The following is a 14,584-nucleotide window of genomic DNA, read 5'->3' on the forward strand; positions in this document are numbered from 1 at the left end:
TTCTGTTGATGAGGAAGATTAGAAGAGAAGGTTTGGTGAAGAGGGTATAAAGAGGAATTTGAAAATCTGACATCTGAAATACTATTGAAGACCATGCTGAGATGTCAAATAGGAAGCTGATTATATGAGTCCAAGACACATGAAGAGGACACTGGTGGTAAGACACATTACAATCAGTCACCTTACCCATAAGATCTTCAAAACTAAATACGTGGCCTATAGTATTTTGTTTTGTTTTGCTTAAGTGATATCACTTTATTCTAATAAACTCACAAACAAAAACCAGAACACAGCTAAAGAAGTCCCCATTTGCTTCAGAATGGCCACTCAAACCACAGAATACTTCACAGCGACACAGAGTTTAAAGCTGGTCAAATGTCTGAGGAGTAGACGCCTTTACATTCAGTGTGTGTGTGTGTGTGTGTGTGTGTGTGTGTTTGCGTGCCTGCCATGGTATGAGTACCATCTAGGGTGTTCGTATTTGTCTTCTATTTTGTTTGTGACAGGCTCTTGTTCGCTAATGTAGTAGCTGACCTAGGAATGTTCAGGGATTCTCCTTTTTCTGCTTTCTATTTTGCTGTAGCAGCAGTGGAATTACAAACATACGCTCTGCTCTGGATGGAACTCAGGTTCTCACCCTTGCACAGCAACTGCTTTACCATGGAGCTATCTAGGAGAATATTATAGTATTATTAGAAAGTCCCACCATAGTTATGGTGAAAAGTAGATACATATTTATATGTTCCTTTTTTAAATGTCTTCAAAAGACATTATTCATAATACATTTTTTTTTTTTTTTTTTGGATTTTCGAGACAGGGTTTCTCTAGATTTTTGGTTCCTGTCCTGGAACTAGCTCTTGTAGACCAGGCTGGCCTCGAACTCACAGAGATCTGCCTGCCTCTGCCTCCCGAGTGCTGGGATTAAAGGCGTGCGCCACCACCGCCCGGCCATAATACAATATTTTAAAGGAATTTGGAATCCTACAAAGATCTTAAAACATCTTTATAAGATTTCATTGATACTATTAAGTAATCAATGAAGCAGATAGTCACCACTGATGAGAATAAGGAGGGTAAATAATGGAGAGTTAGGAAACATTTCATAATTTGATTCTGACCATGTTGTAACTCCCCTAAACAACTGGAGTATATTCTTTATGCCAGGTCTAATGAACTGTTTTTCATTTAAGAACCTCTGGGTATCAGAGTCAGAACTCCCTTCCAGGACTGTCTAGTGCCTACAGTTGAGTGACTGACCCCTATCCCCTAGGGTCTGCAATGTGCTCAGATAGACAGAAACATAGCACATACCATTAAAGAACAGATTCTCAGAACAGTATTGGACAAGATTAGAATTGTTACTCTGCTCTAACCCTGAGAGATAGGTCCCAGTAATATCATCTGTCTGAAAAGTCCTCTGTACTCAGCTATGACTGGAGACCACAATGTCATGAACTCCACACCCATTCCAGTGTTTCTGCCCCAGAACAAGAGGAGTCAATATGAAATTTCTCTCTGGGGAAGACTATTTTCAAAGTAATACTATTTTAATATAATTTGCATTTAATTAATAAAATAGCAATATTTTTACTATGAAACCCAGATAATCAAAACATTAGATAGTGGGATTGCTAAAGACACCAAACTGTAATGGTATTTTTTAGTTATGATTTGCAGAAGTGGCTACTCACACACAAGGCTCTACAAAACACTCCACGGTAAAGGCTGACAAGCACCTTGGGGTGATATATAATAAATGAATGAGAGTGACTGAGGGCTAACAAGATTTCTGTGGCCAGATTTAGGCTGAGGGCCATGTTAATGATTTCTGTTCCAGTGTTATTTTCTTGCAAATACTAAGTCAACTAAAATAATATGAGTCCTGTGTCTTAAGTGTCCAATGGCTTCAGCAACCTGAGCCTACCTTCAACCTGTGAAAGTTAACCAAAGGCAACAGCCATAGTCTATACTGTTTTGGGAGTCACCGTCCCGCAGTTCAATTTCCATAGCACCATAAAATACTTAGCAAGCTGCCAAGGGAGGAAAGCAACTACTAATTCTACTGAGATGTGACATCTATGAACCACAACAATGATAAAAGTGGTAAAATATCCATAAAAGGCAGTCACATGTTGACGGTGACCAATGGCAGTCTAATCAGACTTAATGTCCACTCACAGGAGGGACTAATGCTTGTTATTAGAAAGGTAGTCTGTTTCCTGGGACTAGTGAGGTCAGGGGTCTTAGATTCTACTACAGTCACTTTGTTAGACTGACACGATTCCTCACTACAAACTAAATTTTATCCTTATACTCATCCATTAATATAGTTATCACCCTTCATCAAAGCAGCTCTTCTTTACAGTAAATGGAGACCATTACAAAATCCTCATCTAGACCCAATGGATCTATGGATGATGAAAAGTCCACCTATAATAGATACATCTCCATAACAGCCTGCATCTATCTATGCCGTAGGTAACATGGTAGATGAGGGGGTAGGGAAGATTTTTAAGAGCCATAATACCAGAAGTCTGTTGCTCTGATGCTGTCTCTCCTAGAATTATCTGCATAAAGAAGAGCTGAACAATAGCAACACCAACAGATATGTTACATGGAAAGATGAAAATTCTCACAGGCCCACACCCCTGACTGATGAGAAACAACGTTAGCTTCTTCCAGGGATGAGCATTCTAACTGGCTAATCCAATATAAAGCTACTATCCCTAAAACCATATACACACAAACAACAGGTTGTATTTATATATTTTTGAGAGTGTATGTATGTGTAACAATAATATTTGGGGAAGAATAAGATATCAAGGGGATAACATGGAAGGAGTTTGAGGGTGAGCATTTGGGAGGGCCTGGACAGAAGAAATAGAAGGGAGAAAGTGTTGTGATAAAATTAAGTTAAAAATGTATTTAAAAATTAAAAAATATGTATATATCTAGCAACAGAAATATGAACTATTTTCTATATTGGTCATATGCAGCAGCTACATAGATTTGTTATACAGTATGTATCTACCCACTAAGCCCTACTCTTTGGTGTTTTTTTTAATGCTATTTGGGAAGGCCTAGTGTGGTGCTTTTGTTTTCAGTAGCAACGTAAGCTTCTAGTTTGATTTCATAAATCATCAGTAATCAAAGTCTGAAAAACAATGCTCACTGACAGGTAGCTGGGTATACTCACTCATGATTACCTTCAGTAATAATGAGAACTTCCTAGGAACACATATTTATTGAACACTCTTTATGCCACGGCTAGCACATGCTCTGGGAGCGCAGCTGTTTAAAGGGCAAGGGTGCCGCACAGTACTGAGCATTACCGTAGCTTCTACCCACAGGTAGACGTCCCTGTCTGTAAAGTAGAACAACAATCATGCAAACTGTTGTTACAGTGCCAAATCTGGCAAAATGCCTGGTATATACAGAGTATTACATATGCTCTATGTGCAATTATTATTGAAATAGGGCACACTTAGTAATCACTTCTTTAAAAAATCAGGTCAATTATAAATCTATCCCAACAAGTTCCTAAAATGGAGTAAATTTCTTATTATTTAACTAAGTATCGGGCCTTCCCTGTATTATCTTAAGCTATCGAAGGTTATAGCCATGGCACATCATGAGAAGCAAACAGAGCACAACACTCGCAATTTCTCTGACCTCTCCCCACTGTACTATCAAATTCAGAGAATACTCTGCTGTACACTGTCAGACCCAATACAGAAAGAAAAGAAACATTTCTATTTTGTGTTCACATTTATGCCTCTATGTGTGTGTGTGTGTGTGTGTGTGTGTGTGCACGTGCACAAGAATGCCTGCTCGCAAATACATGCACTTAGAAGTGTAAGTGCATGTGTTTTGCTTGTATAGAAGTCTGAAGGCACCTTGCAGGAATCAATTCTCTCCTTCCACGGTGTGGCTCCCAGGGATAAACTCGCGTTATCTCACTCAGCAGCAAGCATCTTTCTCTGCTGCACTGTCTCTCTGCCCCACCTGTCACCTTTCCCCCCGGGAGCCCCACCGTAGAGGATTCCCATGAAAAGAACTCAATGAGTACAGCCACGACAAAGTCTATAACCTAAAGATTACTGCACCAGTTCATTTAGCTAAGAACCTCCTTGTGTAAAGTTCCCTAAAAATCAACGTAGTTATGATTAGGACCTTTGCTTTTAAGCATTAAATACCTATTTTGCATTATCAAAATCACACATTAAAATGATTTCTGTGAGAGAATATTTTATCTAATTTTCATTGTTTTCTATATACAGCTTAAAGAAATATCCTATAGTTAATAGTTCCTGGAAAAAAAAGAAGAAAATAGATCCTTATATGTAACAGCAACCACACAAGGAATTAACTTGTTAATTTACTTAGGCTTTAACACTGTATATTCAAAAACCTTTTTTAAATGTAAATTATTTGTAAGCAATAGAGTTAAATGTGGCCTTATATTTTTTCTTTACCTGATTTATTAACGTGATATGTGAGAAATGAAGGGTTCTATGTATCTTGCTAGCAATAATGTAATTATCTTAGACACAGGTAGGACAGTGCATGCCTGAGTTCTCAGGACTTAGGGAAGTAAGGTCAGAGGATTCAGAGTTCAAGGCCATGCCTCCTGTGGACTGAACACTGAGTTCTGGACCACACAGAGTTAGTTACACAGCCTGATTCTTAGAAGAAAGAGGAGGAAGGAGAGGAAGGGGGCAGGAAATGGAAAATAATCTTACCTTCTTTTTCTACTCGAAAAACAAAAGTTCTTTGTGTTGTAACAATTTCAAATTTGTTGTCTCCTTGAGCCCGTACTGTGGATATTGCAGTGAGGGGAATTATTCCTTTTGAGTACATCTCCTGTATTAGTTAGAGAAAAAAGATGAAGAGAGATGAACATGAAATTCTGAAGATCTTAAAGAATGGCTCAGGATTCACAATTGTTTTTCTTTCATGATTTCTACGGGAAATTTTGAAAAGATAAACAAATACACTGATTTTCAATGCTGCAAAAGGAAACTGTGAAGTGTCCTACGCTTTCAAAAGAAATGACCTTTTCAATTTTCTAGTTGTCTGGATTTAAAAGGCAGAGCACCGAATAAAAATAACACTAAGAGACCAACAATATCCACTTCTTAAACCCAGAATCACAGGCTCTGACTTGTTCGGCTCACAATGATTCCACGGTGTTTGCAGGCATCTGCTGGTCAGAACAGGAACTGTCACGGAACCATCTCAAAATACAGCTGCAGTACAGAGAGAACAAAACATACCAAAGGGAGGCTGTAGATTCATTAATTAACCTCGTTTTCAATGGTCTGGTGATGTGAACTTTGATCTCACACTGAGTCACAATTTTTATTTTTTATTTTTTTTGTCAATCTCTAATGAATAATGGGTAAAGAAAAGCCAGGCATGGGCATTCATAGCTTTAATCCCCAAATCTAGAAGGTTGAGTTGGGAGGTTTAAGGCTACCCTGAACTGTGAAAGACCATGTCCCTGAAAACCAGCAGCAGACTAGGAAAGGTGCATCTGAGGCTGGCAGTCGGCATGCACGCACAGATTTTAATTTTGCTTTCAAGGATCAAGACTCTAAGCACTTTCTCTCAATCTTCATTCTGCGTAGAACTATTTGGTAGGATGATGTCAAAGATTTACTGAGAGTAAAAGAATGAAATACTTGTGCTTTGTTGTCAGAAAGAAACTTTAGACTCATTATACATTTAAAAACCTGGTAATTTAAGATCAGAAGTGAATTCAAACTTCAGAACACACAAGTAAGATGATGCAGTTCCTTAAAGTGTTGAGAAATCATTTTAATTTTTTATTTAAAAGATTTTTTTTTCCATTTTACAGAGCAAACATAGTGTCCCCTCCCTCCCCTACTCCTGCTTCCTCATCCCACCTTTCCCCCACTCAACCCCTCATCCACTCCCCAAAATCATAAGGTCTCACATGGGGAGTACAAAGTCTGGCAAGTTGAGGCAGGACAAAGCCTCTCCATCCTATATCACTGCTGAGCAAGGTATTCTACCATAGGAATGCGCTCCAAAAATCCAGTTTATAAGCTGGGAATAAATCCTGGTCCCACTGCCAGTGGCCTCACAGACTGCCCATCCCACAGAACTGTCACCCACATTCAGAGGGCCTAGTTTGGTCCCATGCCGATTCCTTGGCTATCAGTCTAGAGTCAGTGAGCTCCAATTAGCTGGAGTCAGCTGTCTCTGTGGATTTCTCCATCATGATCTTGACCCCTTTGCTCATATAATCCCCCTCCCTCTCTTCGACTAGACTCCTGGAACTCTGTCAGTACATAGCTGTGGATCTCTGCATCTGGAGAAGCATTTTATAAACATGGTGAAATTTGATCCTGACTTTTAGAAAACTTAACTTTCACCAAATTGCTAAGTGGAAACGCAAAATTCTGATCAGACAGAATAAAAATAACAGACGTGATATCATGAGAAATAGAAACCCCCCCACACACACAAACCAAAAAAAAAAAAAGAAAGAAAAGAAAAAAGTATTCAGAGTTGTCAAGAATCAAGAAATATGAGGGTATAAAAACACATTCTCGCATCTCAGAAGGTCTGAGTATCAGCCTTCCCACCCTCCAACTCCCATCCACCCACTTTCCAGCCCCTCCTCCTCCACCTACATTCAGAAAGGCAAAGGCCTCCCAAGGGCTTGAACAAAGCAAGGCAATCAAACTGAGGTAGAAGCAAGCTCCTCTCTGCTGCATAAAGGCTGGGTCAGGTAATCCAGCATGGAGGACAGTTTCCCAAAAGCCAACCAAGCACCAGGGACAGGCACTGTTAGGAGCTTTACAAACAGACCAAGCTATACAACTGTCACACACATGCAGTGAGCCTTTACTCAGCAACTGGTGGAAGCAGAGGCAGAGATCCACAGCTAATCACGGGGCCCAGCTCAGGGAGTCCTCCTAAAGAAAGGGAGGAAGGATTGTATGAGCTGTGGGGGTCAAGATCATGAGGGAGGAACCCACAGAGTCGGCTGACCTGAGCTCATGGGAACACACAGACTCTGGACCAGCAGTTAGGAAGCCTACATGGGACCGACCTAGGCCCTCTGCATGTATGAGACTAGGTTATTTTAAAGGTTATATCTGGCATTCAGTCCTTTTTTGATCTCTGCTTTTTGGGCACCATGAAGCAGGTTCTGCTACATATGTTTGCCACCATGCTCTGTATTACCTTAGAATCAATGAAACCAAATACTTTGAAATCACAACCCAAAATAAATCTCATCCCATTCACATCCAACATTTTGCCACATAAATACAAAGTCTAAGTGAACGTACTATAGAAACTCCAGTTAGGAGCAGAAATTCATACCAGAAAATAACAGGTTAGGAGAAGAATATAATAAACCATCCCATCCCACGCAGGGAGCACCCCTCCATCCCACGCAGGGAGCACCCCTCCCTCAATCTCCTTCTGCCCTTACTGAGAGTCCCCTCTGCTTCTCCACATGCACCTTTCTACCCAGTATCTTCTTTGTTTCCATTAATAATTTCTCCTCCACCCTTCTCACCTCTCTCTCCTGAACTGATGCACTTGTCAAAATCCTATTCACACTCTGGTAATATTCTCAATGCATACAACATACATGCTGTCTTTCCCACATCATCCCACGTAGCCAACAAGGAACATGCCATTTCCACATGATTTAGGAAAGGAAATAGACTACCTCACACAGAGAAGAATATCAGAGACAAAGCACTCACAGAATAACTGAGGTTTTTTTTTTTTCTCCTTGTTTTTCTTTCTTGTTTCTGTCTTCCTTAAGAGAAATCCCTTTTCACATTTCAGCTACCAACTTTCCGTGAACAAACCTAAAATTGTTCTCTATCACTTGGAATGCCCTTCCTCCATCCTTCCTTTCCTCTATGTCTTCCTCATCTATACATTTCATTCAATGAGACCCCCATATCTTCAGTCATCAGTAGTATATCTAATTTTGTCCAGGTTCCTCAAACATCATCAGCTGAAAAATTGTCCTGACTCCATCCTTGTCCACTGAGATATCACTCTTCTGAATGAGATGGCTCAGAGGTTAAGAGCACTGGATACTCGTCTAGAAGGCCAGGTTCAATGACTAGCACAGGAATGGTGGCTTGCAACTGTCTGTAGCTCCAGTTACAGAGAACTTAATGCCCTCTTTTGGCTTCCATGGGCACTGCATGCAGAGATATGTATATGAACAAAACACTCATACACATATAATAAAAGTAAAGTAAAATAAAAAAAATGAAAATAATAAAATACCACTTTCAACTCCTTCTCTCTGAAATAGGATTGAACAGTCCTTGACCCAAGTGGATCCTTCCCAGAAAAAAAATATGAATTCACCATATATATATATATATATATATATATATATATATATTAGTGGCAATATGCTCCTACTGCTATTTCGCAACTCTGAATGATCTTTGCATTTATAGTTAATTCTTCATTGTTCAGCATATTGATTACACTCTACTGAAAATTCTTTCTGCTGTGACTTTTCTCTGGGACCTTGATCTTCACTGTGTGAACACGGTCCATGAATGCAGTCAGCTGGGGAGAATTTTGATTGCTCATTTATCAGCTCCATTCTTTCAGGTTCTACCACTTCTAGAGTGCTGACACTCTCCAAAGCAAGCACTCCAATTTAACAGCAACTTGTATATCTGCTTTATAATAATACATTGGAATTTAGATAATGATCTAAAGTGTCATGAAATGTGATAATCTGATTAATGATGTCTTCCCATATAGATGTTAGATCATTCATCTACTTCCCTTACTAACTCTCTTAGAGTTATTGCTATAGAAATATTTTGAATGATTGAATCCCATGTCCAATCAATCACAATCACCAAACTCTGACATCTAATTTTTTATATTTTTGGAATGTATTTTTATCACTTCTACTGAACCTAAATGTTACTACACAATAATTCATAAAGCCTCATTTGTTACCACCCTTTCCAAATTTGCCTCCCCTTATTCAACTTATCTTCCTGAAACTTATCTTCTTATAGACTTCCTGAGACATTACAATCCAACTGTCATTCCGCTGGAGAAAAATAGAACAAAGATTTATAGAGGACAATGCTATGATGTTTAAAATTTACACATGGTTTAAATTGTTTATTATTTATTTACTATTATTTACTTAGTGTATGCCTGTGGGCATATGTGTGCAGGTAAGAGCAAAACTTGCTGGGGTTGATTCTATCCTTCTATTGTGTGATTCCCAGGAATTGAACTCCGGTCCTTAGACTTGGGTGCAATTATTTTACCTGGTGAGCCATCTAAAGAAGTTCAAACAGAAGGAAAGAAATAACGTATGAAAAAAAGAAAATATGGCAGAGAAATGGTACTCAAGTCCCCCAAAGCATGCCACCAATGTTAATAGAGGTCTTTACAAAGAAATGCATTGATTGGTTTACCCAAGGAAACTCTAGAAATGAAAGTAAGTTAAAATGGAAATATGAGGTCAAATCATGAACATTAAATGCTTTAGAGACTGTGAAGAGAGAGGGAACAACTTCCCACTGCCAGGCAACCGACAGAGGTAGAAGGAGCAGGGCATCTTTATGGAAAGCTGATGAGTGTACGTGTTATACAGAAGTCACGGTTCATGCCGGACAGTGGGGAATTTTAAATATATAAAATCATTTACACATTGTTATCTAGGGGACCTTTTCCAAACTTTAGTTTACTAAAAATTGTAATAGCTTAGAAAAACTTCCTAATGAGATAATTAACAATTTGTTCTGAGCTACCTTTAACCCATTTGTCAGGAAAGAAAATCCAAACAGTGCTAGAGTTAAAATAAAGGAAAGAAAAAAATTATATACCTATAAATAACAATGATCTGTTTAACAGGTAATGACTTCTGGAAGAGAAATATAGAAACCAAAGAAGTGACCAAAATATACTTTGCAAACTAAATACTGTGTTGCTGCAACCTCAGGAAGCCAGAGGTTATCTAATGATTCATTTATAATCCATTATGAGATCTCAATGTAAAACTTGTGTGTTTTTTCAACACTTTAGGGTTGATTTTATATTTTTCTTGTAACAACAATATAAAGACAATACAAAGTAAAAATGGGAGAAAAAAAGAAAAGAAAAAATCCTCAATGGATAGCAGGCTCAAAATGCCTGTTTTCCGAAGTGTGAAATGTTACTTAAAGAAACTTTAAAGCATCCCTGGAGGTTGTACCACACAGATATCTAGGTCAAATCTGTCATTTATCTGCCACTTTCAGACGATGAAACAACCACAGGGCAATTCTTCCCACAGATGAGTGGGAACAAGGGTGAGTTAGATTTCCTAGCAGGGGAGCAGATATCAAGGCTGTGTGGATGACACTGTTTCTGTAATAAAATGGAGACATCCTCATGGAGGTATTATTGAACAACACTGAGGAACATGGAAGAAAACCAGAAAATTGGAACCTCTGCACACCACCTCCTGATGTCCAACTGCATACAATGACTCCGATGTGCTATCCACACAACTGCTAAACTGCACAGGCAGCCATAGTACTAGCTGTGACCCCTAAGTGCATATCTTTTCAGATGGGCACCAGCAAAACTGCCTCCTTTTAAGAAACAACTCTCAAATGGTAGAAGATTTTGGCAAGATGTTTCAGTCATCTGGATGCAAGTACATGAAATGTTTGCAAAGGTATTTAACTGGGATATTTTTAAAGAACGAATCTTGGATAAATTAGTTCTAGGAAATCACATGACTGTAAACTTTTAATAACAAACTTTGTGGCATGAATATCTAAAATAACAACAGGCTCACTCTCTCCACTTCAAGTGGGATGGGCTCTGAGATGATATAGAGAAAACCAATTCAGTAGGAAGCAAAGAAGAATTTCCTTCTTAAATGAGATTAGAGAAAATTTGCCAACAACAACAAAAAAAAAAAACCTGGCAAGGAAATCTTCCTTACATTTCTTCAGTAGTTCAATAATGCCAAAAAAAAGATCCAGATGTTGAAGAGAACTGGAAATTAGTTTCTCTGATTTCATTTTGGTTATGAGTCAAGTCTTTAATAGCTAAAGTATTTTCTTTGTGGGTTTTTTGTTTTATTTTAGTATTTTTTTCTTACTGTTTTGTTTTGCTCATTTTAACTTATTTTTAAAAGAGGGGATGAACACAAAGTTGGGCAGGGAGGGAGGTGTGAAAGACCTGTGAGGAGTTTGGAAACCAGCAAATAAACATGACTCATGTACTGTATGAAAAAAATAATAAAAGGGAAAAACGACAATAACAACAAAAAAGATGTCTTCAGATCTAGGGACACCAAATTCACTGTGCACATCATGGACATGTGTGAAACATCAAGATGGTCAAATACACACATAACAAACTATAAATAGCTGATACAGAAATAATGATGAAAACATCTGTGCCACCACTTTGCAAACCATGTGGATCCTTAAACCAACTTGTTACTCGATCAAGGTTAAAAATGAAACCAAACAACAAGAAGCCTTCTACTGCTCTCAACATGGGTGCAAGTGTATTTGCAGCCCAGGTTATTGTCTATAGTATGTTTACCTTCTGCCTTGCAGAGACACCTCTCTTCAAGCCAAAAAATTTACAAATATTATAAAGTATAAACTTCTAATGAAAAAGAATGTTAAATTGGCATGTGATAAATAAAATAGATAAAAGAATGTGGTTATATCTTTAAATTAAAACATTAAAGACAAAATATTTTTAGGAGGAAAAAGGTCTCATTTTAATAAGTTAAAACAGGGTTCATTTTATCAGTTTTACCTTTTCACTGAGAAAATTATCAAACAAAAGTGAAAAGGGTGATACAGAGGTTATCTTCTCAGTTTAACAGCTGAGCACACTGTCCCTCCGTTTCTGAGAGGGATTGATTCCAGAAACTCCTCAGACACCAAGATGCACAAATGTGTAAATCCTTAACTAAACCTGTATCATGCCTGCATATATCCGGCACTCACCCTCCTGCATTCCTAATCACTCCCTGTTATTTATAATATCTTATATATGGAAATTCTTTGTAAACTACTGTTTTGCTTATTCATTTAGAGCATAAGGGGATGAATTTGTTCAGTACAGAAAGAACTTTCTTACGTATTTCTGATGCACAGTTGGTTCAGCCCACACCCATGCACAAGCTAGGGCATAGAAGCCTGATCGTGTACCATCTAACTGTATAAAATACAGAATTTGCTATGGTTAACTATGCATGCATACGATCACATATACATATTGGCAAAGACAAATATATACACAGGAAACTATTTTTTACTGTGTTCCGATATAATACATGATCCCCACAAATATTTGAGCCTCGTTAGAAGGCCATCCTCAAAACTTAAGAAAACGTTCCTAAAACTCTGCTATGCATTGTGACTCGATTGCCCTAGGAATATTCCTCCGCTGCTTTCACCAACAGACAAGATTTTCAGTAGGCTCTTATTACACAATCCTGTTAGCATCATCTCCCACATCTCCCACTCATAAAGCTCATTCATAAAATAACCAGGAATCACTACCTGCTTTGTGAAATAGCCAATGCTTTCTCATGTGAGCTTTTGTATATTCTCTCTGTACATAATTCTTATTCTCTACCACGTCTGCACATACAAACTTATTTTCTTCCAAACTCATAGTCAACAGAATTTCATCCAAATACTTCTCACTCTCAGAGGATGAGACAACCCCTCCCTGTTTCTCAATTTTCTGTTTGTAATGTGACTTATTTACATCCCTTAATTTGTAGTAAATGAAGGCAATTTTGTATTCACCTTTACATCACAAAAACATCTCCTATGGTTTATAAAAGATGATAAATAATAAGATAAATAACTATTAGAAGCATAAGCTAAAAAATTGATTGCTCATGGCTATGAAAAGTTAAATTAAGAGTGATTTTTGTCATATTCCAGTTCTTTTCATGTTGATAATATATTTTCTATTCTTTAACAAGCTGAACTATTAACTAAAGTTTCCTAAAGTGCACTTAGTATGTGCAAAATAATCTTTGAAGACTGTAAATGTACTTACTCTTTCATTGTTGTAGTAAGAAATGCTAAAGCCATCAAATTTCACCCATCTCTTCTGAAACATGCGTTTTCTGTAAAATAAATGAAACTGTTATTTTACATTCCATTACTGTGAACGTGGAATTTAAATGTATTTGTAATGTCATTATATTGAGTACATTCCATTGTTCTGTTAGGGAATATACGTAACAGGAGGCTACAAGAATGCTCAGGTCTAGCTTTATAGCCATGGTACACAGGGAAAATATGAATAATAATACTTTCTAGTTACATAAACTATGTATTTTAAAAATAATGCCAACATTGCTATCACTTGCAACATTGCTATCAAAGCAATGAGGGTCACTGCTGAGCAAAATGTGAGTTCATGCACCATCACTGAACCCACATTCCATCAAGAAGATAATCCTTCACTGAACATACTACACAATGCTCTCATCCCTCACTAAGCTTATGTGCATATCATACTTTACTTTGATCTTTGGCAAATGAATATTATGTAGTTAAGCTAATATGGCTTTGGCAATTGCATTTATACATATGATTTATTGATTTAAAGTAAATGTATTGAAAAATTGCTGCTAAATTAGAGTCAATTACAATCTCTTTAAACAGAATACAGTTGAAAGAGGATCATATAAAAGGCAAATGTAGGCCGGGCGGTGGTGGCGCACGCCTTTAATCCCAGCACTCGGGAGGCAGAGGCAGGCGGATCTCTGTGAGTTCGAGACCAGCCTGGTCTACAAGAGCTAGTTCCAGGACAGGCTCCAAAACCACAGAGAAACCCTGTCTCGAAAAACCAAAAAAAAAAAAAAAAAAAAGGCAAACGTAGTTTAAAATTCTGACACAAAAATCAAAGGTAAAATAAAATAATTCCATTTTGGAATTTCAACTTTAAAGAAGACTCTTTCTGATTTTACAAGAGATGACTAAGAAGCCTTTGTGCACACACCTTGGTTCTGTTTTGATTTGGTCCCCTCACCCAACAAACCCACACACTCAAGTCTGTAGATTTTGAGTGCCTTCTTTCTCCTCTATACACTTCCGGCCTTGACTGATGCCATCGAGATACCCTGTGCTTTTAATAGATACCAAAACTAACCTCCTATTTCAGAAAGTGAAACAGGTCAGCATCAAGCATTCCTCCTCCCTCCTATTTTGCAGTATTTAAACACATTTAAGTAGTCGGTATACTTCCTGTGGCTTTCAGAAGAGTTAAAGATAGAAAAAGAACTTTCTGGCCCTGGGAGAGTTTTTCTTCTCAGTGTTTCCCTGCCAAAGGTCTACTACTTGTGTAAAACATAGAAATATTCCCATATTAATCATTAACAAATGTATGGATTTGTTGAATCAACCAGTCCTAATAACCAAAAATGAAGTTCACCAGTGCATATAACAATTTCACATGTAAACACTGAATTAATGATTAATAAGAACATGCAGGGACTTAGCCTCATACAACCACACAGACTACCAGTCATCTTCCACCTGATCCCCTCATCTAT

At 37.9% G+C, this 14,584-nt stretch overlaps 1 protein-coding gene across 5 annotated transcripts in view; it reads right to left on the reverse strand.

The window, feature by feature from the left end:
- The window catches only part of Arap2 (ArfGAP with RhoGAP domain, ankyrin repeat and PH domain 2), a 169,904-nt gene that overhangs the window by 104,153 nt on the left and 51,167 nt on the right, over positions 1–14,584 (reverse strand). For all 5 annotated transcript variants that reach the window (XM_057771585.1, XM_057771581.1, XM_057771582.1 and 2 more), the window contains 2 exons: positions 13,081–13,150; positions 4,743–4,863 (listed from right to left, as the gene is read on the reverse strand). In XM_057771585.1, coding sequence (XP_057627568.1) covers positions 4,743–4,863; positions 13,081–13,150 — 191 coding nt within the window. The remainder of the gene's footprint in view (positions 1–4,742; positions 4,864–13,080; positions 13,151–14,584) is intronic.

Source organism: Chionomys nivalis, chromosome 6 (assembly GCF_950005125.1).
Source record: "Chionomys nivalis chromosome 6, mChiNiv1.1, whole genome shotgun sequence".
Classification (NCBI taxonomy): domain Eukaryota; kingdom Metazoa; phylum Chordata; class Mammalia; order Rodentia; family Cricetidae; genus Chionomys; species Chionomys nivalis.